We start from the raw sequence: 26,556 nt of genomic DNA, 5'->3' as shown, positions 1-26,556 counted from the left end.
AATCGACTTCTTTATCAGTGATCAATAAATCATTTTCAGTTAAACAGGAAGAACAATACCATGCATGGATAGGATCATCAAGATCGTGTGAAAGATTCGGAAAAAATTTATCCAAAAGATAATTAGCAGTATCAATAGGAAGAATGGTACACGTATCATCATCTTTTTTAATAGTTGTTAGTGTTTGATTAGTCATTGAAGGGTTTTTCCAGAAACGATAAGCACTTTTCCAAATATTATTACGATCAAGCGAGGAGAAGAACTCCTTACAAGCATTAATTTTCGATAAATACAATGATTCCTTAAAATCTTTAACACATGTTAAATAACGGTCACGCCATAAAATTCTATTCGTAGTATTACGTTGCCGCTGAAATCTACGTCTTAGACACTTAAGCAAGGACAATTTAGCAATCAGCTCCGACGACAATTTCTTTTTGGTTAAATTTTGCTTCAAAATAGGTAAACAATCATTACAAATCTGCATCAAAGAAAGCATAAAATTATTCACAAACAAATCAATTTGATCATATGACATTATATTGTTTACGGAATCTGCAAAAACAGAGAGATTAGAGGCAGCGTGACGAAAATTGGACCAATCAATATTTTTTGTATAAAATTTTCGTGTTAAAGATTTTGAATTAAACGACAAAGATGAATTATAACAAAAAGAAAATAAACGATGATCAGAACCAGAAACCACATCTTCTATTTTCCAGTCAGAAACTAATGATAATGCATTTTGATTTACAAAAGTAATATCTATTGCACTCTGATGTCTGTCATTATCAAATGTCACCGAGCCATCATTCAATAAAATCATATTTTGACCAAGGATCAAATCCATCACCATCGTACCACGTTCATCATTAACTTCACTGCCCCAAACTGTATGATGAGCATTTACATCTCCCGTAATTATAACTGGATAAGACGAAAAAGACGTGATCAAATTATCAATATGTGCCAGATCCTGTTCCAAACAAGACAAACCATCATTACGAGAAAAGTAGACCGAACAAAGAATAAAAGGTTTAAAACAATTAACAATAGCACAAGCACAAGTTGATGTCGTGAATTGATCAAGTTTAAATAAATCAAAGGTTGACACAATAGCACTTCTCGGATTCGTCACATGATGAACCTTATTAAAACAAGGAAAACCATTCAACGAATCCGAGAAGTGTGGTTCTTGTATACAGAAGACAGAAGAATGTAAATATTCAGCATTAGTAGTAAAGACTGTCGTTGATTTAAGACTATGTTGAAGATTTTGATTCAGAATTCAGAATGAATGAATGTTGTGTTGTGTGTGTTTATAGATATCGATTATATGTTTTTTTTTTTCTGTTTGCTGCTTGAATGATTGAAATCATTGAATGAACAAACAAGCAATAATATCGACAAATTGATGTTAATGTGATGCAATATTTTGTTGTTGTTGTTGAACGTTATCCATCCGAGAAAATCTTTTTCTTCAAAATTTTGCTTTTTTTTATTATTATTTCCATTCAGGCATTTGGTCAGATAATAATGTTATGATCGATACTATATATTCAATCATTTCAATTGGCATATTTTTCCGATTTCTTAATTTCCCTTGGTTGTTTGTTTGTTTGTTATTTTGATATTTTGCATCATTACACATTGAATTTTTGATTTTTTTTTCTCTTTTGAAAATATCATCCAGGAACTGAACCAATATATATAAAAAAAAGGTTAAACATGAAAAATGAAAAAGTTTTTTTTCTGTAGTCCATCATTGTTGATTGTTGAAACAAAAATCTAAATTGATTTTTCATCCAATTATTTTCCGTTTGTTGTTGTTATTGATGCTCAAATTGATTTACTTTCGTTTTTTTTTGTTTTTGTTTTCAAAGAATCCTTAATCTTGTTATGAAATTGCAATTGAATCACCTTGGAACACCTATTGGATTCAGGAAATCATTTCCATTTTAGCCGTTTTTGTTGTTGTTGTTTCTGAATTATGAAGTGGTGATAATTGTGGAGGTGGTGGTGGTGGGGTTGGAAATGAACGACATTGTTCAATTTGTTGATCATGATCATCATCATCAGCATTTTGATTACTATCGATTGTATCGAAATGTGATAAATTATTCTCAACAATTACATTCGGATCATTTCCATGACAATTTAGATCAGTAAAATGATGATGATGATATTGAAGATGTTCTGATAATGATGGTGGCGTTAAAATAGCCGATAATGTTTGATCAGTATGCAGATTTTTAGGATCTAATGTATAGAATTCTGGATTTTTCATAGTTGTTGTTGTTGGTGTTGAGGCTGTTGCGGTCATAATAGTCGTTGAAGGCACAAAAGAATAAGGCAAAGTTTGATGATTATGATGATGATTGTGATAATAATTCGGATCAATATGGTGATGATGACCAAGATGATCCGATGATGAATCAATAGTTATAGTTGATATACATTGATTATTACCATAAAGATTATCATCTAAACATTCAACAACTTTGTTTTAATAAAAGAAAAGAAAAAAAGAATGGTCACTATTTTGTTATCCGCAATACACACATTTGGTTATTGATTGGATCAATCAACTTACCATTGAATGTTGTTAGATTATTCAATATTGGATCCTGTTCGTTATTATGACCACCACCACTATGTACAATATGACCATTCATTATGGCAGCAGCAGCAGATGATGTATCAATAACCGATGCTGTTGTTGTAATAATATTCGTTTCAGTCGGAATATTCCAACTTTTTTGCCTTGATTGAAAATGAAAAACAAAGCAAAAAAATTTATGATTCAAAAAAGTCAATAAAATTTCAATTTCAATTTTGTTTTCAATTCATTCTATCATATGCAATTGGAATAATAAATAATTTCTTCTTTGAGAATTTGCTACAACGAAAATAATATTCTTACTTTTTCATAATAGATTTAGGCGTTATATTGGTTGACGTTGGTGGTTTATGAAGATGATTGTGATGATGATGATTTGAATCATTTGCCTGTATCACGGTTCGCATACGACCTAAAATATTTAAATGATAAGATTTGTGGTCAACATAGGGTGTTTGTTTTTTTGAAAGAAATAAATACCTTTTATACGATTCCGTATATGTACCAATATGGTTATCAATAATATCACAATAATAATTATCACAATTATAACCAAAACAAATGGTGTTATTATAGTTGAATTATAATCATTTGTTGATGGATATTCAGCTGTTTTTTTTGATTAATTAGAAGAAGAAGAATATTCCTCATTATAAGATTGTTGGTAAAAATATTTGAATAAAAACAAAGAAAAATGAAAAAACATACCAGATTTCCAAGGTGATGGTTCCGTTGTACTACCTGTAATTTCAATTGATTTAGATTTTCCTTTACGATTTGTTGAATAAATAACTAATTTAAATAGATAACCAGCCGGTAAATTATCGATTGAAAAATATGGTTGTTGTGTATTGCTTAGATTTTTTAATAAACGTTCTGGATTTAATGAATAAACCTGAAGGAAAAATGTTTGCTCCAAACCACCACTATAACCGGATGAACATTCAACTGTTAATGAATGTGCTGTTTTATTTACCAATGAACAATTATGTGGATGGCTTGGTGCTTCTGTTCAATCATACATACGATAATGATAATGATGATAATGATAATAACCGGAATTCAGACCCGAGAAAATAAAACGCAAACACATTAACATCACAAAGTCAGCAAAAGTGATAATCATTTCAAATAGAAAAAAGAAAATGGAAAAAAATAAGAATTCGATACACGAAACAATGGGGAAATTTCCCGGGAAAAATAATGACAAAAACGTTTTTGTTTTTTCATTCATTTAAAACTTACCGGCTTTAATGATATGAAAAATACATGGCTTATCTTGTCGACCAATCGAATTATTCGCACGACAATAAATCCTACCATAATCATTGATTGTTGTTGTACGATATTTAGCTAAACTACGTAAACCAATATTGGTAAATGATTTGATCATTATACGTTTACTGGTTTGATTATGATGATGATGATTTTGGCCACCACTATCATCATAATTATAATTATTTGAATCATTTAATGATGATGATGATGATGATGATGAAAATTCTAACCACCATTCAAAATTAACATTAACTGGATTAGCTAATACTTGACATTCAATAGTAACGATTTCATCGATAGCAACACCAATAGCAATTATTTGTTTATGTTTACATTTTGGTGTATCTGGTGGTCGTTGTCATTATTATCATCATTTGCCATTATCCATATAAGTAATCCAGCGAAAATGAAAAAATGGAAAAATGAAAAAAAATGAAAACAGAATAAGAAAAATTGAAAAGAAAACCAGCCAAACAGAAAACAGAAAAAAAATAACAGAATCATCATAATGGATCATCATCATCATCATCAGTTGAAAAGCAACGGAAAAAAACAAAGAAAAAAAGATGCTCTTTTGGCCTATTTCTACCCCTATGTGTGTGTGCTCTTTCAACATTCGGATGCGGCAAACAAAACAAAACAAAAAAAGCCCACTTTCTTTCGCTTTTCGTTTTTGAATAGATTTTTTATAAAGAAGAAAAAAAAAGCAAGAAAGAAGAAAATTCGAGCATCAAAATTCGCGAGTAGAATACACAAAAACAAAACAAAAAAAACGAAGAGAAAGAAAAAAAATCAATCGATTTTGCGAATATAAATCGAACGACATTCAACCAATTGATGATGATGATGATGATTGAATTGAATTTAAATCGAAATCGATTGGAATTGATTAAATCAATTTCAATTGAAATGAAAGAAAGAAAAAGAATCAAGATTCAGATTTAGATTCAAATCATGATGATGATGACAATCGATGAGTATTTGCACCCAAAAATATTATCTTTTTTCATTCAATAACCCGATGTCATTATCATCCTCATCATCATCATCACCAATAGCAATTTCTCGGAAACTTTTTGAAAATGTTTCCCCAGCAAAACAAAAAAATTGAATTTAATTACAGATGCAAATTCGTTTGTTTCTCCTTCCTATCTTTCTCGGTGTAATTCGCATTCCTCGCTGGAAAAAAGGTAATTTTTTTCAATCGGGTTTTTTCGATGAAATTGAAATGATTTTTTCGTTTTCAGATGATAATCGAGCAAAACCAGCCACACACACACACAGAATTTACGCACGAACGGACGGAAATCATTAAGTGTCACACACGCACGCACTCACACACATCAAACAACAAAAAACTATTTTTAAAACATCCGATTGATGCTTTGCTGATGCTTTGATGATGAAAATAGAAAAACAAAGTGAGTAACAACTTACATTTAACATTTAGAAAAACGGATTCACTTTGGCTTGATCCAATACGATTATTAGCAAAACATTGATAATGGCCATAATGTTCGTGATTTACATTTGTAACCAATAATGATGTATTACGCATTTCAATACCATTGATTTTTTTTGCTGTTGTTGTTGTTGAATTTAATGATAATGATGATGATGGTAACGATGATGATGATGTCCAAGTACTCGTATTAAGAATATCAAGTATTTGTCCATTAAGTTTCCATCCAAATGTAGTGACATATGGATTGGCCTGTCGATTTTTTTTTTTGATTTTGTCGATGTTTGAAATGAAAAAACAATGACAAAAAAAGAAAAAGAGAAAAAATTGATATAGTTAGCGGCCAGATTGTGTGATCATATTTAATTTTCACTTAATTTTCTAACTGGGTAATGGGAAAAAAAGCCTAACAAACATCCATAGTGGACAATGGCAAAGATGTTCAGAAAAGAGACATTTACAAACTAAACTAAACTACAGACATTACTATTATTATGGCCTGTCAACGGAAATGAATTTATTCCAAATTCCTTTTGGCCAGAAAAAAAGAATTTCTTTGATATTTGATTTGACAATGGACGATGAAGAAAGAAAGAGAAATTCTATCGCTTTCTTTCGAAACAATGACAAAAGGATTTTTTGGGGGGGATTTACCTTTATATCACATTCAAAATAAACATTATTTCCTTCGACAATATCCTGTGAATGTGAATCAGAACCCATGATTAATGATAATATTGGTGAATCTGTTTTGAAATGAAATGAAATGAAAAACAAAAAAAAAAAGTTTTATTTGAATTGTAAAAAAATCATAATAGAATACATACATGTTATATTGATTGGCCATGAATTTTCAATTGAATATTTTTCAATTGATATTTTAGGATTAAAACCGATACAGGTAATATTTTTACCATTATCATCGATTGAAGGCACAAATGATAAAAAACTAGTTGTTGTAAGACCATCCTGTGAAATGATCTGTGAAAATGCATCCAACCATTGTACATTATTATTATTATCATGATTATCATTAACATTATTATTTGATTGTTGTGATTTTTTCCATTTAATTTTTGCAGCCGGTTTCGAACCTGAACATTGACATGCTAATTCAATTGGATTCAATGTCGATATATTATTCATTGGTGTTATTATACGTATTTCTTTTGGTTTTACTATAGTAAAAAATATAAAGATGAGTTATAAATTATAAATTACAAATTATGAAACAGGAATTAAAAAAAAAAAAATAAAAATATTACTTACAATAAAGATCCAATGTAATTGTTTTAATAATAGGTATTGTTAAATTTGTATTATATGCTTGACATGTTAATGATAATTGTAAATCATTACGTGTTAAATTATTTAATGTTAAAACATTTCTTGATATACTATTATTTATTATATAATAATCACTATCGATTAGATTTGAACCACGCCACCAATGTACAACAGGTAATGGATTACCTAATTTATTTTTTGGAATAAAAAACAAACCAGAAACAAAAAAAACGATGAAAGAAACGACGAGAATCAAGATATACAAATGAAAGATGAAAAGATAAAAAACCAAAAAAAAAAAAAAACAAAAAAAAAACAAATCAATACAAAACACACCATTCAAAAGAAAGAAAATCATATCATGTATTGATTTATATGTATGAATGGATTGATGTTGTTTCCATATGTCTAAGTGTGTGTGTGTGTGTATGTGTGTGTGTGTGTGTATGTGTGTGTGTGTTTACCCGAATAAATCAGAGATTAACTAACAAACCAACCAACCAACTTTTGCCAACATTAAGCTTCAATGATGATGATTATTATTATTATAATGATAAAACATATATAGACATTGTATCTTTTTTCATATAGTTTTTTGCCAATAGTTTGTTAGTTAGTTTGTTCAAGATTTCAGATAATAATAATAATAAAAATTATTAGCTTGTAAATAAATATTGTCGGATTCTATTTGTTAAAAAAAAAGTGATGCGTTGTTCTCTTTTTGTGAGAGAGAAAAAGATGTGAAAAAATAGTGTTATGGAGCCATCAATATGTTTGGTGTGTGTGTGTGTGATGGTTAAGCCATGGCAATTTTTCACCTTCATTCATTGAATTTTTTTTCCTTCTTTCTTTTCTGTTGAACAGCGAAAATCAAATGCTATATTGTAAGGATAGAGAGATATTTTGTGTAGTAAAAGAATCGACGAAAAAGAAGCAAGAATAACAGAATAACAAACTAGATTAATTTTCAAGCTGAATTGCCATCTTGTTTTTTGTTTTTTTCAGCTGGAATACACACACTCACATAGACAGTTGATGAAAAGTTTTTTTCAACGAAAAGAACCCAAAAAACTATCCTTTTTCTTTACAGAATCTTTCCAGCTTTCTGGATTCTCGATTCTGTCGTCGTAGTTGTTGTTGTTCATTATCATTATTATTTCTAGTGTTTTTTCTGTTGTCTTTGGCTTCAATTATATTATATAATCAAACAAAAACAAAATCCAAGTAGCTAAAGACTAAAACCTAGAATTAACTTGATAAATTTTCAACAACAGCAGCAACAAAGTGAAAAAAAGAATCCGGTAAAAAAATAATTATTTCATGAATAACCGAGGAAAAAAATATCTGGTGTTAGTTTCTATACGGGGATTTCAGTTTGGTAGTTTTTTTTGCTTCGACATTCGATAACCAGAAAAAAAAGAAAATTATAACCTTGCTTTGCAAAAAAAAATCCAAATGAACATTGCCTTAATTAATTTGAACAGAAAAATCTATCTATCTGAAGTAATTCTAGTATAGTGCGTAGATTCTTGACGCCCAGTGTAGTTAAAACAAAAAAATTTCAATGGGAAACTTTCCAGGAAGAAAAATAAAAAATAGAATTTGTTGAACACCTGATCTTTTTTGTTTGTTTGTTTGATTTTTTTAAAATTATGAAACGATTCAGGAGAATATAGGAATACACAGGAAAAGAAAGAAAGACAAAAAAAATAACTTTAAACATACCTTCATTTGAATCACAGATAAGGCTTTGTGTTGAATCTTCTTCAAATGGACCGGCAATTTTATCAATGATTGTAAAATTTTGATCATAAATTATAACAGATGTTGTTGGCACTGGTAGTTTGTTTTTGTTTTTGTTGTTGTTGTTTTCCAGTTGTTGAAAATTAAATTTTCACAAACGAACCATTGTGAACCGGGAAAAAAAAATAACCGAAAGAAACGACGAAAGTAAAAAAAGAAAATTGTAAATGAATGAAAGCAAATTCTTGAAAAAAAAGCGTGGGCGTATGGAATTCTGTTTGGTTGATTCGTGTAAACTATGGGATTCGAGGAAACAACAACAAAAATCATCAAACATGTAATCAAACATCACGTTTTTTTTGTTTTTTTTTCTGGTTGGTAGTGATGGTGGTGGTGGATCGTTAATAATCTCCCTTGATGATGACCATTGTTAACGAAAGTTTCATTCATTCGTTCATTCACTATATTGAAAAAGTCATCATCAACTAACCAACCAACCAACTAACCAATTTGATGATGTTAAGTTGATTGGCGACAAAAAAAAATAAATTCTTCTCTCTCTCTCTCTCCAATTGGAATTATTATTATTATGATTATCTTTTGGTTGGTGATAGAAAAAAAAACAAACTAAGTTGACAAGATCTATTGGTTTTTTCCTATAGGATTTTCCACTCTTCTTTTTTCGTTCGGCTCGAAACAAAGTATTCATTGATGATAATGATTACGATGATGAGAGAAAGACAAATAAATTGAAACAACTAACCAACTAACCAACCAAATTGGTTTAGTCAATGAAAAATTGACTGATTAAGTTCTTCATATGAAGAACTTTTTTTTTATTTTCATTGATTCTATAGTGATTCTGGGAAGTTTTTGCCTTCAATGTTGTTGTTTACATTTGTAGCAACAACAACAACAACAACAACAATAGCCTGAGAACATTGGATAAAAATGTTTAATCTTTTGCTTTTTTACACTGGATTCTGGTGGTTTTTTCTTTTTCGGGAAATTTTTCGGGAAAAGCAATCATTATTTCGGGAATTTTTTTCTTTGTTTTTAAATAGAGCACAGGCAAAATTATCATTAAAAACATATAATCTGATTGTAATTTGATTTATTTTTCTGATTTATTTTTGTTTCTGCTGCTGGTCGATTATAAATCAATGGAAAATCGAAAATTACGAACGAAAAAAGAGAAAAAAATCAACCAGTAATACCATCATTCATTTCCTCATATCCATCAAATGGGAAACAAAAAAAAAATGGTAATTAGATTTTCTTCATTCGGGTTTTTTTTCAATCTCTGGTTTGGATCGATGATTCTTTCTCGTTTTTCATTTTGAATTTTTTTTTTTTTTTTGTTTCCAACTAAACGAAAAGGTTATTTTCGAAACCAGAATGAAAAATTATCATCATCATCATCATCATTGATTTCGGTCATTGATTTTGTTTGGCTGAATCGATTTTTTTTTTTTGTTACCCGAACAAATTATCTATCGTCAAACAGAAAGGGTTGATACATCAGAGTTTTTTCTTCTTTCTCCTACTACTACTATCAACGATACAAAGTAGTATCGTTTGCATTTTTATCGCTTCGCAAAAATGAAAAATTGTTATTAATTTTTCATCCTTGGCTGAAATTGGATGTGCGCGTGTGTATGTGTGGGTATGATTTTAAAATAATGAATAAAAAAAACTTACCAATAACGGTTAATTTTAATATACGATTTACAGTACGAGCACGACGAAAATCAACACGACAACGATAATCACCACCATCATTTGATCGTACATGTTTGATTAATAAAAATGCTAATGGATAGCTAATATTAAATGTTGCACGTTGATCAAATATATCTGTATGTAGAAAATGTTGTGCATTTTCTAATGATGTTGATTGTCTTGCATCAACCGTATATATTGGTGTTGCAATATCATCACGATACCATAATACTAATGATACACCATCATCAAATGTTGGTGATGTTATATTACAAGGCAATGCTATTTCACCATTTATTATAGCATTATAACTGGTATTGTCTATATGTTGATAAAAATAAAAAAGTGAGAAAAAAACAAACAGAATTCATTATTATTTAAAAACAGGTAAAAATAAATTTTATCAGAATTTTGAAGAAAAAAAAACTTTTCAAAACCGAAAAAATCCTAAACAAACAAATTTTTCAAACATTTAAATGTTAATAACCGAAAGAAAAGAGTCATTTTAACAAGCAGAAAATTAAATCATTAAAAGATTTAAATAAAAATTTTTGTTTTGAGCAAAAACAGAACGGTAAACCATTTACTAACAGTAAATGATGAAAAAGAGTATGTGAATGAAAAACATTAACTAGAAAAAAACAAAATAACAGTAAATAATGATCATCATTTGCATCCAGAATTTTTTCCATCATGATGATAATGATGCATTATTAGGCAGTTAATCTATGAGACGAAACAGAAAACAAAATGAAAGTATAACACCTTCATCCAGAATTCCAGGAGATAGAATATTTTTAAACAACAACATTGAAGAATGAAAAAAACGAAAAACTCTTGGTTGATTCTAATGATTCATTCTTTTTTTAGTCATTTAACACCTCTGCACACAAACAGGCATCTACGAAAATGAAAAAATCTCATTAACAACAATAATAATAATAATTCATGGATGAAACGAAAAAAATGGTCATTAGGTTTTAATGTTTTATTCTTTCTTTTTTGGGATAATTTTTTTTCTTCTTTTTCACCAAAAAAACCATCATCACATCAACGAAACGAAACGAAAAACATTAATATTCATCATCATCAGACGATGAATTTTTTTGGTTATTTTCGGGAAATTTTCCCCCTTTCCAAAAATGACCATAACCATACAAATATACAAATTTTTTGGTTGAAATTCTTGGATTCAGCAACGAAAAGAAAAAATTTCGTTTGATGAAAATCGTTTTTTTTCAGCCAAAAAAAAATCGATGATTTTGTTTCGGCTTGATGATTTTAAAAAAGTGGCAGAAAAAAAATTGGAATGATTGTAAAGGGTTAAGTATTCCGGATGATGATGATGATAATCACCATACATTAACACTTATGACTACTGGAAAAAAATGATTTCTTTTTTCACCAAGTTGAAAATCGTTTTCTGTTTCTATTTTTGGTTTTGAAATGATGATGAAAAACACTTAGACAATTCACCAAACATAAATGATAATTTTCATAATTTTAAATTCATTTTGCCGCTTGATGCAAACGAAAAAAGAAAAAAATCCTTTTTAAATTTTTTAAACATTTCAAATCAATCGATTGATTGATTGATTGATTAATGCATGTAGCAAACAAATGATGATGAAAAATAAATCAAAAGGTTTTTTCCTGAGAAAATTTCCCTAGAAAATGTCAAAGTTAAACGAATTCTTTGATTACTACAGTGAAAAAAAACTTGAATCTTTTCTTTTCTTTTTTGGTTCAAAGATGCATTTATTGATGATGATGATGGGGGCGTATTATGTTTGAACTAAATTATCTCTCTTTTCACTCAGCTTAGTAGTTTTGAAAAAAACTAGGTTAAAATTAGGTTTATTTTTCCAAAAAACGAAACAATCGACTATTTACACACACATTACACACAGTAAAAGAATCAAAAATTTGACAATAAAAGAAGAAGGAGAGAGAGAGAGAAAGTGTGCTAATTTAAGCCTTGTTAAGTACACTGTTAAAAATGGTATGACTTTATAAGTTCATAAAGTGGAAGTGTGGACTTATAAGTTCACATTTTTTCTCGTATGAAGTTATAAACTCACATTATTTCTCGTATGAAGTTATAAGCTCACAACATTTTTCGCATGAGTTTAAAAATTCGAATTTTGGATTTTATTTGTAATTAAAAACTCATAATGTTTTTTCGGATGGACTTATAAACTCACATGGTTTTTCATATGAGTTTATAAGCTCACAATATTTTTCGTATGGAGTTATAAAATCACAACGTTTTTCGTATGAGTTTAAAAATTCGAATTTTGGATTTAATTTTATTTTTTTTAAATTAAAAACTCATAATGTTTTTTCGAATGGAGTTATAAACTCACATGGTTTTTCGTATGAGTTTATAAGTTCATAATTCCTTAAAGTGAAGTTATAAAATCACAACGTTTTTCGTATGACTTTAAAAATTCGAATTTTGGATTTTATTTTATTTTTTATAAATTAAAAACTCATAATGTTTTTCGTATGAGTTTATAAGTTCACAATTCCTTAAAGTGAAGTTATAAAATCACAATTTTGATTTTATTTTATTTTTTAAAATTACAAACTCAAAAAAATTTGGATTTTTGGACTTGGAAAATTTTTTTGAAAAATTGTGAATTCATGTGGAGGCGACGAGCGCCCTCGTAATTGAAATTAGCTGTTAGGGTTCTGTTTTGATTATTTAAACTACTGTTCGATTAGTTGTTATTCATTATTTTTGTTAAGTGTGGTTCGCTTACAAAGTTTGGTTATCAGGTTTGCTCATTGAATATGATTGTTGTTTATGTCTAACTTGTTCCATATTTTTTCCTAATCTCATTGGTTTTGTTTTAAGTATTTTTTATCACTACCTACAATAACACGGAATCAAGCTAAGATTGAGAAAGAATGACATTTATGTTGGGGATGGTCGATTGCTATCTGTCCCAACTTCAATGCCGACAAGTGTCGAATGAATGCAAAGATTCTAATTTACTTTATTTGTCCGTTTGATCACGAGGTCATAATCTATAAAGATGGATAGAACAATGAAAACCAAGTCGGGTTCTCTTTTCATGTTCCTGAGCCGATTTCTATTGATAAATTTCTATTATAGGGGTTTCACACTAGCAGCAATGTGAATGAAATATTTCAAATGCAATATTTCACTACAATTCAGCATTATGGACTGAAATATTGCATTTGAAATATTTCATTCACATTGCTGCTAGTGTGAAACCCCTATTAGCCTTGTTTAATAATTATAATAATTAATAATATATCTTTAAATGAAAAATAATTAAAAACTTCGATAATTCAATTTAATTTCACTTGCGCATCAAGATTTTTTAAATCAAAAAAAAACGCTTGCGTATAGGGGTTTTTATTTTTATTTTAAAAACCTCACATTTTTTCTCGTATGAAGTTATAAACTCACAACATTCTCGTATGAGTTTATAAGCTCACAATTCCTTAAAGTGAAGTTATAAGTTCATAAAGTGGAAGTGTGGACTTATAAGCTCACAATTCCTTAAAGTGAAGTTATAAGCTCACAATTCCTTAAAGTGAGTTTATATGTTCACTTGGTCTAATGTGAACTTATAAGTCCACACTTCCACTTTATGAACTTATAAAGTCATACCATTTTTAACAGTGTACACACACACATAAAATGTGTTACAATATTACTTAACAAGGCTTAAATTAGCACACTTTCTAATAAAAAAAATTACAAATAAAATCCAAAATTCGAATTTTTAAACTCATGCGAAAAATGTTGTGAGCTTATAACTTCATACGAGAAATAATGTGAGTTTATAACTTCATACGAGAAAAAATGTGAACTTATAAGTCCACACTTCCACTTTATGAACTTATAAAGTCATACCATTTTTAACAGTGTAGTGGGTATTTTAGAATCAGAAAAAAAGGCACGCGATATATCAAAAACAACGACGAAGAAGAAAATAAAACGTGATGATAATGTTTCCTCTTTATTTTCTGGCTATAAAAACTATCAGAATTGTTATATGATTCGGGTTGGTTCAGTTTGGTTTGTTTTTTTGCGAATTATTCTCTTAATGATGATTAGCTACTGTTTTTTTTGTTGTTGTTGTTGTTTCTTCTTCGGAAGAAAAACAAGAAAAGAATTACGAAAATGACGATTCTTTTCTTTTTTTTGGGCTATTTTAACATTTCATGTTTTTTTGTTTGTTTTTCCCTTTCAGTTTGAAATCCTCATCATCATCAAACCAATCGAATTGTGAATGAATGAATGGCTAGTGATGTGTTGATGAGTTTGTTGTGTGTGTGTGGGTGGATTTTTTTTTGCAGCACAGCTTATAGCGAAGTGTTAAGAAGAAAGCCATTCGAATGACTGAATGAATGACTGACTGACTGTCGATTCCAATTGGAACATCATCATCATCATCATCTATTCTTGTTTCAAAGATAATATTAGTCCGGCAATAATGTTAATCTTAAAATGATGACTTTTCATTAGAAAAATAAAAAATTGAAGAAAATTGGAAAAGAAGAATGATTCCCAATTGTAAAACAAAACAAAACAAAAGAAAAGAACCATTAAAAAGCTAAAGCGATTTTGGAATGTTGTTTGAAAAATAAAAGAGTTGTTTCAGTGAAAATCCAATGTTGTAAGCAATTTTTAACACACCCCCACACACCAAACAAACAACAAATTCACATTAAAACATTCGAATGAAAACGAGGTGTTTATTTTTTATTATTGAATGAGAAAATCGAATGAGAAAAAAAAACAAGAATCTAATCATAATCATCATCCAGAGTAAAAAGAAGAAGAAGTTGATGATGAACAATACAATAATAATGTTTTGGAATTAGTCTGAAGAAGAAGAAAGCTTGGGTTAAATGTGTTTTTTTTCACACTCTGTAACTGTAATGATTTTTTTTTTTGTTCAATGGAAAATGGCAAATGGATTTACTTTTAATGGATGTTAATTAAACCATTGCTAGGCCCTACATATATAATTTTTGATGATAATGATGACAATCGGCTTTTGACTTTGTTTTTTTCATGTTGTTTTTTAAAAATTTCTAATTTTTTTTTGGAAATTTTTAAATCATTCCAGTCAAACTATATCGACACCGATTCTTTTCTTCTACCTCACTATCAATGATTAATTAGCAGAGAAAAATTTCCCGGAAAAAAATCTTTTCGGGAAAATTTTATTGATGAGAAAGAAAGAAGAAAAAATCTCGTGATAATTCAAAAGTTTGCAAATTTGTTTTCATTTCCATATACATGAAAATGGCCATAAGCCATTTTTATTTATGAAATTTTGTTGTTTGTTTGTTTGTTTGTTTGTCATTGAATATATTAATAATGATAATGAAAATTGATTCCAAAAATACATTTTTTTACATGTTTATTTCATTCATTCAATCATCCATCATTGATGAAAATAAATGAATTGAATCAACATAATGAATGAATGAACGAAAAAATACATGTTTATCGAGCCAAATAAAAAAAATCAAACATCAACCGGACCGAAATAAAAAAACAGAACCAAGAACCGAACCAAGAATAAAAAAAACAAATAACCCATTCAATGGTGAAAGTGAAATTCTGTTCATTCAGTGCATTCATTTCAATCAACGAGGAGGAAATATTTTCTTTCCCAGGTATTAATAACTTTTTTTTTCTCTACTTTCATTTTCACTTTACTTTTTTACACAAACACACACACACACACATTCCGAAACACAGAATAAATTTATTATTTATTTTCTGATGTCGACACTGTTTGATCAAAATGAGAAATGAAATAGCAAGAAGAAGAAAAAAAAACAGCCAACAAGAGAAAAGTAAAAAATCGAGGCCATTCCGGTCAATACATCATTTTCATTTTCATTTTCATAACGAATGATAATGAAAATCAGAAAATAACCAACCAACATTGATTCTTTTCCATCATGTAAAAAACAATCAACAAACCTGAAGCAACAAAAACGAAACGAAACGAAAATCAATCAACTAACATTGCCCGATTTTATGCAGAAAATATAAAAAAAAAGTGAGAATGAAGAAGAGAAATCATCATCGCAAGCATCATCATCATCATATGATCATCATATATAATACAGATTCACTCTCTCTCTCTCTCTCTCTCTCTCTCTCTCTCTCTTACTGTCAAACAGAAAAAAAATGTAATAACTTTTTTTTCTTCTGATTCATTCGATGATATCATCATCATCATCATCTTTGGAACGGATATTCAAAGCATCCGGTTTTTTTTCTTGCTGCATCTTCAAACGAAAATATATAACAAAAAAAAAAATCATCTAGATTTAGATTAATAAATATTGTTATTATTATTATTATTATTATTTGTATTTTGTGAACTAAAAAAATAAAAATAAAAATCCAGCAAAATAATAATAATAAACATGTTTTTTTTATAAAAAAAATGGATGCATGGATGGATGGATGAATGATTATAATTCCGTTATATATTTATAATAATAAATTATTATTTATAATAATAATATTTTCAGAGAAAAGCAAAATCTAATATCGTTTTAATATTATAATAATAAAAAAAAACTGACTTGTAATGAATTTTTTTTGTATATGAAAATAATATTAATATATTTTACAACAACAACAACAAAACAAAAAAGGTAAACACTAATGTAATCTTGATATTTGATAAGTTTTGGTTGTTTTCTGGTGATAAAATTTTGTTTTTGTTTTTCACCTATTTCTACTGAATTTGGCTTAATGAACCTTATTTCTTTTTTCTTGTATAAATGTCATTATAATCAGATTTCCTTTTTTTCCATTAATTAATTAATTAAAATAATGATACAATCACATACGCAAACAGACAAAGACAATGAAGATCATCATTCACCAATTGAGAAACGAAAAAAACAAACAAACAACAAAAAGTAAAAAAAAACGATAAAATAATGATGTTTCAATGACTATAATCATTGAAATTCACTGAGAGACTATTATATATAAGACACTGAAAGTCTATAAAAAAAATAGATGTTATTATTTTTCATTTTCACCAGATGTGATGCATTGAGTCCTGGTGGTGTTTTATGCTAAGAGAAACCCCAACTAAAACAAAAAATATTTACTCAACACAAATGAGAGGAAGAAAGATCCAAAAGAAAAAAAGCAAGAAATGTCTCTTTAACATCATCATCATAATAAATTATTGAGATTTTTGTTTTCCATTTAATCGAATCAACCAGCAAAAAAATAAAAAAAAAACAATAAGATATCCATATATATAGCCAAGCAAAGTAAAAAACAAAACTAACGATGGTTATTTTTATTTTAGTTATTTTTGTTGTTGGTTCCTATAGGATTTAATGTGTTTTTTTCTATCTCTCTCTCGTTGGTTGGTTGGGTAGAAATAGTTTGAAAAAAAGAAGGTTGATGAAGATGATGATGATGATACAAATGGTTAGCAAGAAAAGCAAAAAAAAAAAGACATAATTTTCGATTTATCACTGGGCCAAAGTGAATCGAAATAGACAACAACAGCAGCGTTTGTACTATTTTTTTGTTTTTTGAGTGTTTTTTTGGGAGGGGGGACAAACAAAAAACGACAACAACAACAACAGATTGAATTCTATGTTTTGTTTGTCAAATTTAACGGCTTTTGGAGCGGGGGGAAGGAGGGAGAGAAACACAAAGATTCATCCGTTTTGTCTATCCAAAAAAATTCTCGTTTATTATTACGACTATAGTCTAGAATCAAGAATTCAAGAATCGAAATGGAATATTTTTGTTGTTGGTTGTTTTGTTGTTTTCGAGACAAAACTTGTTTCATTTTTTTTTATTATTATTATTCGACTTGAAATCAACCAACCAACCATCCACCCACACATTCACATTCACATCTGGAGTTTTTTTTCGTAAGATTCAGAAAGACTGAAGAAAAACAAAAAAAAATTTTATTGTTACCAATTTCTCTCTTATCATCATCATCATTGGATTGTTGTTTGTTGTCACAGAATTTACTTGTTTGTTGTCGCAGAATTTAGTTGTTTATTGGTTTTTTCTGGTTTCGATTCTGTTGAATGATTGTTGAGAGGAGGAGGTGGAGAATCAATTCGTAACCAAAAAAATCTAAATTCATTCAATAAGTGTTTACTTTTGTTATTAAAAAATAAAAATAAACGGGTTGAACAAATAAAGAAAATACGAACCCCTAACCCGAAACAATTGAATTGAGAAAAACCAACAGAATAACACAATGTTTTCTGGTTTTCAAAATGAAAGAAAGAAAGAAACTTTTTTGAAAAATTCAATAGGAAAAAAACATTGTGTTTTTCTCCATTCATTCGTTTATTTGTAAATCAATTTTTTTTCATTTCATTCAAACCCAAATCATCATCATCATCAGAATGATGTTTCAGCCACCAATGTCAAAATAGAATTTTTTATTATCGATAAACTTGAAATGAAAATAAGAAAAATTTTCAAATTGAAAAAAAATTTTGGTGAAAAAAAAGGATTTTCGATTATGCGGGTATTGATGATCGAATAGAAAAGCCGACGAACCGAATCCGGGTAACCACACACATAGTGCAAACACATCAAATAAAGATCCAAAAAACTATGGTTTTGAATTCATTGTTCCTCATTCGGTTTTTCTTGTTTGTTTTCGATTATTATTATTATTCGATTGTTGTTACCCTTTAAACCAGTGATAATGTTGTAACGATGAATGAATGAATGAATGGATGTTCAGACGATGGGGAGAGAGAGAGAGAGAGAAAATTTTCGGGAAAAAAAATCAAATTTTTTTATTTATAACCAAGGAAACTAAACAAAGAAAGATAGATAATCAGGGTTTAATGTGGTTGGTATGATGGGTGGTTTTTTGATTTAAGAAAATGAAAAGAATCTTTTCCACACACAAATCTATTTTAAGGGAAAATTTTCGGAAATTTTTTTTTGAAAGAATCGATGAGAATTGAAAAAGGGAAAAAAGAGCGAATGAAGAATAATCGAATGATGATACAATTATAATCTTGTTTCAAGAAATTCTTTCTTTCTTTCATTTCGAAAAAAAAGAAAAAAATAACAAAAGAATATTCTTTGCTTTGTCAATGAAACATATTGTTCTGATATGATCAGAACTTTGAAAAAGAAGAAAAAGAAAAGGAAAATTTTTGTGTGAAAGAAAATCAAACATCTTATTTTCGGTTTTTGGTTGATTGTGTAATAATAAAATGTGTCGTTAGTTAGTTAGTCGATTGTTGTTGTTGTTGGTGTTTGAAGAATTTTTTTTTATTTTGTTTGCTTTTTTTGACAATCATAACCAACACTCATTTACACACTTACACACTTGCACACACACACACACACACAAACCGACAATCGTTAATTTAAACATCACACGGGAATTGACAAAAACTCAACCGACAAACAATGAACAAATTTTCTTCTTCTTCAATTCTTTCTTCCCTGGGATTGAATTGAATATTATCAGTGATGAAGTCGAACCCGAAGCTAGAAAAAAACCATAAAATGGGAGAAATCGAAATAAAACTAATAAAATGATGATGGGGGGAGGGAAGTGTTAAAGTAATAAAATGTTCAATCAATTTTTTATTTTCAATCAAAAAATATTTGCAATCGAAAAAAAATAAAAAGACTGATGAGATTCGCTGTTCATCATCATTTTAGCATCTTTTCTTTCTTTCTTAATCTTAACATATTGAAAAACGAAACCAATATTCATGTTTGTCATGAAGATCATCTTGATCATCATCATCAACAGAAATGAAAAAATCTTTCCCGAAAACATTCCCGAAAAAAGGAACAATGTAAACTCAGTAAAAAAAAAAATTCTTGCTTGCAGATAAAATCAACGAAGATGATGATGATGATGATGAAAAAAGTTTGGCTTTTCTTATTTATTGATAGATGAAAATCACTTTTTCTTTCTTCTTCTTCGTTTTGCTTGTTTGATGGGCCAAAAAAAAACGAAAAACGATTGATCACTTAGATACACAACAACAACAACAACAACAAAAGTTAGATGGACAGTGAAGAAGAAGAAGAATATTTCGCTCAAAATTTCAATTCGATAACGATGATGATGATGATGGACAATAAATTGGATCGACCATTCTTTATAATAATAATGAGATTCTCTCCCTCACTCTCACTATCTTACTCTTGGCTATTCTTACAGTGTAGAGTTTCAGCTATTTCAACTCAAACAATGTAGCAAAAACAAAGTACCGATGGTAAAAGTTACAGTAGTCAGTCAGTCTCAAGATGAACAAAAAAGTAAAGAATTTTTCCAAAGAATCCAGAATAAGAATAGAAAAAATAATAATCATTCAATCAAATCAGTTATAAATCATCATCATCATCATCCTTATGGCTAGAAAAAAACTAAAAGATGATAAAATGATGATAATGTGAAAATAGTCGAATCGAATAAAAATCGATAAAACGTTTATAATGATGATCATCAGTAAATGATGATGATGATGATGATGTAGTGTTTTGGTCAACATCTTTTCAAACATCATTTGCTGTTGTTGTTGTTGTTTTTATTATTATCACTATCCATTAACAACAACAACAAATCAATGAAAGAAAAGAAATGAAATTCTGTGGTCACCAATTGAATTGAATTGTTTAATGATTTCCCAATAAAATTGATAATGTAACTTTACTAAAAATCGATTTCTACTACTAGGTATTTGTAGTAGTCAATATTTACCAATTCAATCAAATTTAATTGTGACAATTTTTACTACTTTTCTACACACCACCACTTCTACCATTTTTTTTATAACTTAGTCATTTTGATGTAGTAAAATCTACACACCCACAAAGAATATTTAATCACTTAGTTTTTTATTACCCATTTTGATTCAACGGTATTAAAATTTTCCGGTTGAATTCGGTTATTCGGATTCAGTTTTTCTTTGGTTATAAAATTCAATGAAAAAGTATTTGAGACAAAAAAAAAGGGAGCCAAAACGTTATTACAAACAAACGAATTTAAAACGAAAAGAGTTTTTGGGTTTTCTTTTGGTCAGAAAGAATAAAGAAAAAGAATAAGAAAAAACCTATTAAAACTTTATGTTTGTTTCGAGGTCGAACAAATGTAACCGAAAATAATAATAAAAAACAAACAAAACAACCAGACAAACAAACAAACAAACGAATGTAAACATCTTGATATGAAAAAATTGTAAAAAAAAAGTGATGTTTTTGAAGTAGAAACCACACACACACAAAAAAAAACTTTAAAGAAGTATAAAATTCATTTCTTCATATGGAATTCTTCCCTTTTTTTCATCCAATACACTTTTGGTTCTATTCAACCAAAAGTGTTTTTTTGCTTTTCTAGTTTGGTAATTAAGGTTTAACTATTTCCTCCCCCCCCACACACACACACTTAGAATATCAAAAGAATTTGATAGTAGTCAAAATGTAAAGTGAACCAAAAAAAAAAAAACACAAATTTTATCTTTGAACAACAAGAATTTCGAAAAGCAAAACATTTAAATGGTAATTTTAAAGGAACGAAAAAAAACAACGAATTTTCGTCGTTGTTTTCTTTTCCGCGAAAACTTTTTTCGGAAAAGAATTTACAACAACAACGACGACGAGCATCACTGATAAAAAAAACAACAACAACAACAATTATACCGATCGTTGATCGTTTGTGAAATTCTTGTTTTTGTTTTGTCAAAGACTTTTTCCAGAAAATCCAATTTAAAATTTGGGAAATTTTTTCGGGAAAACAGAAAAGTTTTCGAGAAAAAAAAGTTTGATTCTTCACACACACAAAATGTCAAAAAAAGGTTAATTAGCTAAATAAAGAGCAAGAAAAAAAAACAGAATTATCATCAAAATTTTCCAAAGAAAATATTAAAAGCTTAAACTCTAAATTTTTTGAAATTAAAATCATTATCGTTATTTTTTCTTCCAAAAACCGGAATTTTTTCCCACCGAAATCAAATCATTTTGGATCAAACGAAGAATAGGAGACCGAAAAATATTCATAAGTTTCGGCAACAAAAATTGAAACATAAAGAATCTGAAAAGTGCACAGAATTTTACTATTTTATCAATTTTTTTCGATTGTGGTTATAACTTGATTTTCATTTTCGACTACTTTATTTTATTATTTTTACTTTTTACTTTTTACTTTTAGTTTCTCATCATTACATGAAGAAGAAGAAGCAACTTTTTCTTCTTTTTTTTCTTGGTTATTCTGGATAATTGGATTTGAGTGAATAAATGAATGAATGACGATTTTTCAACCAACCAACCAATTGGGCCAAAAACAAGTCTATCTATCTATCTATCTAAAGTGTTTTCAAATGTCTAAAACTCTATCTTTATTCATTTATCTTTTTACATTATAGAAAAAAAAATATATATTCAACCAGAACATTTCTCTAATCGTGTCAGACAATGAAAATGAAGTAAAAAAAAATAAGAGAAAAAAAAAGTTCATTCATTAGGCATTTTTTTTTTTTTGGGTATTCCGGTATTGCCATTCACATAAGGTTAGCTAATATTAATTTTCTCTCTCTTTCTGTCTGTCTCTCTCTCTTGCTCTACATTTTTTTTTATATTTGATTTGATGATCATTTCTATGGTTCATCATTAGAGTAAACGACAAAAAACCGAATCGGATTCTCGATTGAATGAAAACATTTTCTTTCTTTCTTTTTTTTTCATTCGCAAGGTTAATAATAATAATCATCATTATTATTATTATTCTATGAATATTTACATTGAGCAGAATAATAATTTTTTTTTCCTATTTACGGTTCCTATGTATATATGACGGAAACATGATGATGATGATGATAGGAAAATGAAAAATGAAAAAAATTATGAATTTTTTTTTTTTTTTGCACACACATATCAAACAATTATTATTATTTTGTGCGACTGCCATGATGATAATCATTATTATTATTATCATCATCATTATTATTTAGCTTACCAATAATCCACATTGGTTCTGTTGATGGTATTTGTATTTGTATTAATAATAAAATATAAAGAAAAAATGGTAAAATAATATGATAATGTATTGTTGAAAATATATTTAATTTATTTAGATTTTTTGATTGTTGTTGTTGTTGTTGTTGATGATGATAATGATAAGGATGCCTAGAAGCAACATAATGAATAATCTGTATTGGCTTTGCTGTTGTTGTTGTTGTTGTTGTTGATGATTTAGTTGTGGATGCGGATGATAATATTTTTGTTGATTGTTGATGATAATTTACTAAATATTTATTATGGCCAATAGATTTTGATATTTTTGTTGTTGTTGTTGTTTTAGTTGTTGTTGTTGTTGGTGATGATTTCAAATCATCATCATCATCATCATCAACAATAAAAATAATAGCCGTTGGCATTATCATATCGAATATGATTGGCCAAATTATTGTCCAACAACACATTTCTTATTTTGATTGATTCAATCAATCATTCAATCATTGATTCATGATGATGATTAATTTGATTTGATTTAAGAATATCATTTTTTGGATGAAAAAAGAATGAATAAATCAAAGATGTGATGTGAAGAAGATAATCATCATCATCATCACATCTTATATGTGAAATGAATTTTTGATTTTTTTGGATTTTTCTTCTTTTTAGTTGAAAAACGGATTGAAACAATTGAAAAATGTGAAACAAAAAAAATTTGTCAACTTTTTTAGAACATCACAATCATCATTATCATCAATGAGATGTATACGGTCTGTATGGCAAAATGGAAAGAATCCAAGTGACGAACCAAAAATCGAAATCCGAAAAAAAACTTTTCGAAAAAAGAAAGTTTACAGAAAAAGAAGGAGGATGTATGTAAAGAGAGAGAGAGAGAGAGAGGGAAAAGTATGCGCAAAAAAAACTTTTCTTTCTAGTTAGTTACATCATCATCATCACCACCATTGATAAAAATGCATCCAGAATATATTTTTTTCTTCTTCAGTTCCAGATGAAAAAAAACATAGCGAATAAAAAAAAAATATATAGCAAGAATCAAAGAATATTCTTCTTTGTTGTGGACCATGAATTCTTGTGTTCTGATGCTACTAGGCTCTAGAACAAGAACCAGAATCTCAAAAACCAAAACCAGAAGACAAAATAAGACAACAACAACAACAACAACAACAGAAAAAAAGCAACAGTCAAAATGATGATGAAGAAAAAATTTGATTCAAATTGAAAGGAATGATGAATATTTTGTTTGGTAATTTTCATCAACAAAAAAGTAGAGAATATTCTGTTGTTCATCAATGATTGTTGTTGTTGTCATTATAATTCAATTCTAATTGTTGTTGTTTTTTCACTGTTTTCCATCATCATCGTTGTTGTTGTTTTTTCATATTTAACCCTTCGTAAACACAGACACATTCCTTCATTATGTGGTGAATATTGAGATATATAATAAAATCAATAAAGCAAGAAACTTTGCCAATTTTATCTAGTTTTGATCTTTTTGACTTTCGTCTCCCCGTGTTTTAATTAATTATTCAAACAGTATGTTTTTTCGACCTTTTTTCTTCTTTCTTTTCATGAAATTATTATTATGATCATCATCATAATCTTTGGTGAGATCCATATGTTGTTTGTTGAAATATTTTTTTCTTTTTGGCCATAAAAAAAAGTTTCGATAATTGAAAAAATTCCGTATACGAAATTAATGATTAACTTTTTTTTTACCCTGTTTTATTTGTTTTTCGGGTTATTTGGGTTGTTTTTTTTATATTCGGGATTATTTATGGTAATGATTATTCATGACCAACCATAATTAAATTGTAATTTTTTTTTTTGGTTAAATTCGGGATGCTTTTGCTTTTTCACCCGAAATGATGATGATATGCAAGAGAAAATGCCATACCATTCACCAAATATGCATATCATTCTATAAGTTTTTGATTGATGATTTCATCATTTGTTTTTTCCTCGGAATATTTTTGTTGGGATTCATTAAAATAACTCGATTAATTGAATTTTCATTTTTTTTAAATTTGAAAATCCACCATTTTTAAATACCAAACGATAGATGGCGACACCGGTTTCGTAATTGATAAAAAAATTGGTTCAAAATGTTTAATTCAAAATTCAAAATTTAAAAAAAATCCTCAGATAAAACTTACCAATTCTTCGTTGATATAAATGATGATTTTTGGCATTGTCCGAATCGGATTTTAGTTTAATACCTGTATTTGGTGTGTGTGTTTTGGGTTAAAAAATGAAAGAAGAAAAATGAAATGGAAAAAATATTTTAGTCATTTGAATCCGGATCGATAGATGTCGCTAAATTTTCCAGAATTTTTTTCAGAATTTTTCAAACTGAAAAAATATAACAATATTCCGTAGGGGTTAATGGGAGGGTGATACATTTTTGGAATAATATCCATTTTTTATTATTCTTATTATATTGCTTTTGGATAATTCATGCATGACCAAAAAAAAAACGATAGTATATTTTGATTTATTTCGCTGTGTGTGTGTGTGTGTGAACAAACATGAATTTACTTTTTCGTTTTTGGCTGTGTGTGTGTGTGTTTGGAACAAAAAACATTATTTTTTTTTTGCTTTCCTGTAAATGTATTTATTATCATTTAAAGGCAATAAAATGCAAAAAAATGTAAATGTTTCATCAAACAACCAACCAAACAAACAAATACAATGAATAAATAAACAAAACAAAAATGAACAGAACATCAAACAAACAACAATTTTGCATCATGCAAATGATTCTTGTTGTTGTTGTTTGTCTGATGATTCTGATGATGAATCCAAATGGTTTAGAAATGAAACCATTTACCCCTTTTTTTTTGCTTTATTTTGCTTTATCCATCCAATGTAATGGTTATTTTGTATTACCAGAATCATACATTCACCAAACCATACCGTATTCATTCAAATTCATTTAAGGCAATTTTCTTAAATGATTTTTTTCTGTTGGTTTTTTTCCACACACACACACGCACACATAAACAAACAATCATCCATATATTTACCACATCAGTTATTTTTCTTTGAATGATTATTCTAAACCAAAGAAATATTTATTTTCAAGTTTTTTTCAGTTTTTTTTTTTGATTTTCATTCATTTTTTTTGGATTTAATTGAATTGAATTGATAAAGACAGAGAAACAGAGAAAAGGATGCTAAAGGAAAAATATTTTTGATTGAAATTTGTTCAACCACTTTCTCTCTCTGTCTCTATTTTTCTCACATACATTATTTCATCGAGGTTTTTAGTTTAATTGAATTTTTCTTTTGTTCTTCACGCACACACAAACACACACACATCAACATCATCATAGTTTTTTGTTGTTGTTGTTTTCATTCATTCATTCATTCATTCATTTGTTGTTGTTGTTGTTTAATGTTCATGAAAACAACAACAACAAA

The 26,556-nt window shown here is 28.3% G+C and overlaps 1 protein-coding gene across 2 annotated transcripts in view; it reads right to left on the bottom strand.

The window, feature by feature from the left end:
- Positions 1-1,848: 1,848 nt before the first annotated feature.
- Positions 1,849-26,556, bottom strand: part of LOC113788558 (uncharacterized) — a 38,349-nt gene continuing 13,641 nt past the window's right edge. The window contains exons 2-14 of one of the 2 annotated variants that reach the window (XM_075819416.1): positions 25,290-25,352; positions 10,092-10,433; positions 8,373-8,483; positions 6,630-6,833; positions 6,188-6,538; positions 6,015-6,106; positions 5,336-5,612; positions 3,866-4,243; positions 3,329-3,628; positions 3,101-3,229; positions 2,924-3,032; positions 2,594-2,763; positions 1,849-2,499 (exon numbers count right to left, since the gene is read on the bottom strand). In XM_075819416.1, the coding sequence (XP_075675531.1) occupies positions 1,940-2,499; positions 2,594-2,763; positions 2,924-3,032; positions 3,101-3,229; positions 3,329-3,628; positions 3,866-4,243; positions 5,336-5,612; positions 6,015-6,106; positions 6,188-6,538; positions 6,630-6,833; positions 8,373-8,483; positions 10,092-10,433; positions 25,290-25,352 (3,086 nt within the window). In that variant the 3' untranslated portion in view covers positions 1,849-1,939. Of the gene's footprint in view, positions 2,500-2,593; positions 2,764-2,923; positions 3,033-3,100; positions 3,230-3,328; positions 3,629-3,865; positions 4,244-5,335; positions 5,613-6,014; positions 6,107-6,187; positions 6,539-6,629; positions 6,834-8,372; positions 8,484-10,091; positions 10,434-23,116; positions 23,650-25,289; positions 25,353-26,556 lie in introns of those variants that run through there. The other variant, XM_075819417.1, reaches the window with a different exon arrangement.

The sequence above is a fragment of the Dermatophagoides pteronyssinus genome, unplaced genomic scaffold, assembly GCF_027571235.1.
Source record: "Dermatophagoides pteronyssinus isolate colony J.1.1.1.1 unplaced genomic scaffold, Derpt_VIB-CSIC_2022.12 sq0004, whole genome shotgun sequence".
NCBI classification, from domain to species: domain Eukaryota; kingdom Metazoa; phylum Arthropoda; class Arachnida; order Sarcoptiformes; family Pyroglyphidae; genus Dermatophagoides; species Dermatophagoides pteronyssinus.
Note: the sequence above shows the minus strand (reverse complement) of the source record. Positions and strands in the feature narration are given on the sequence as shown.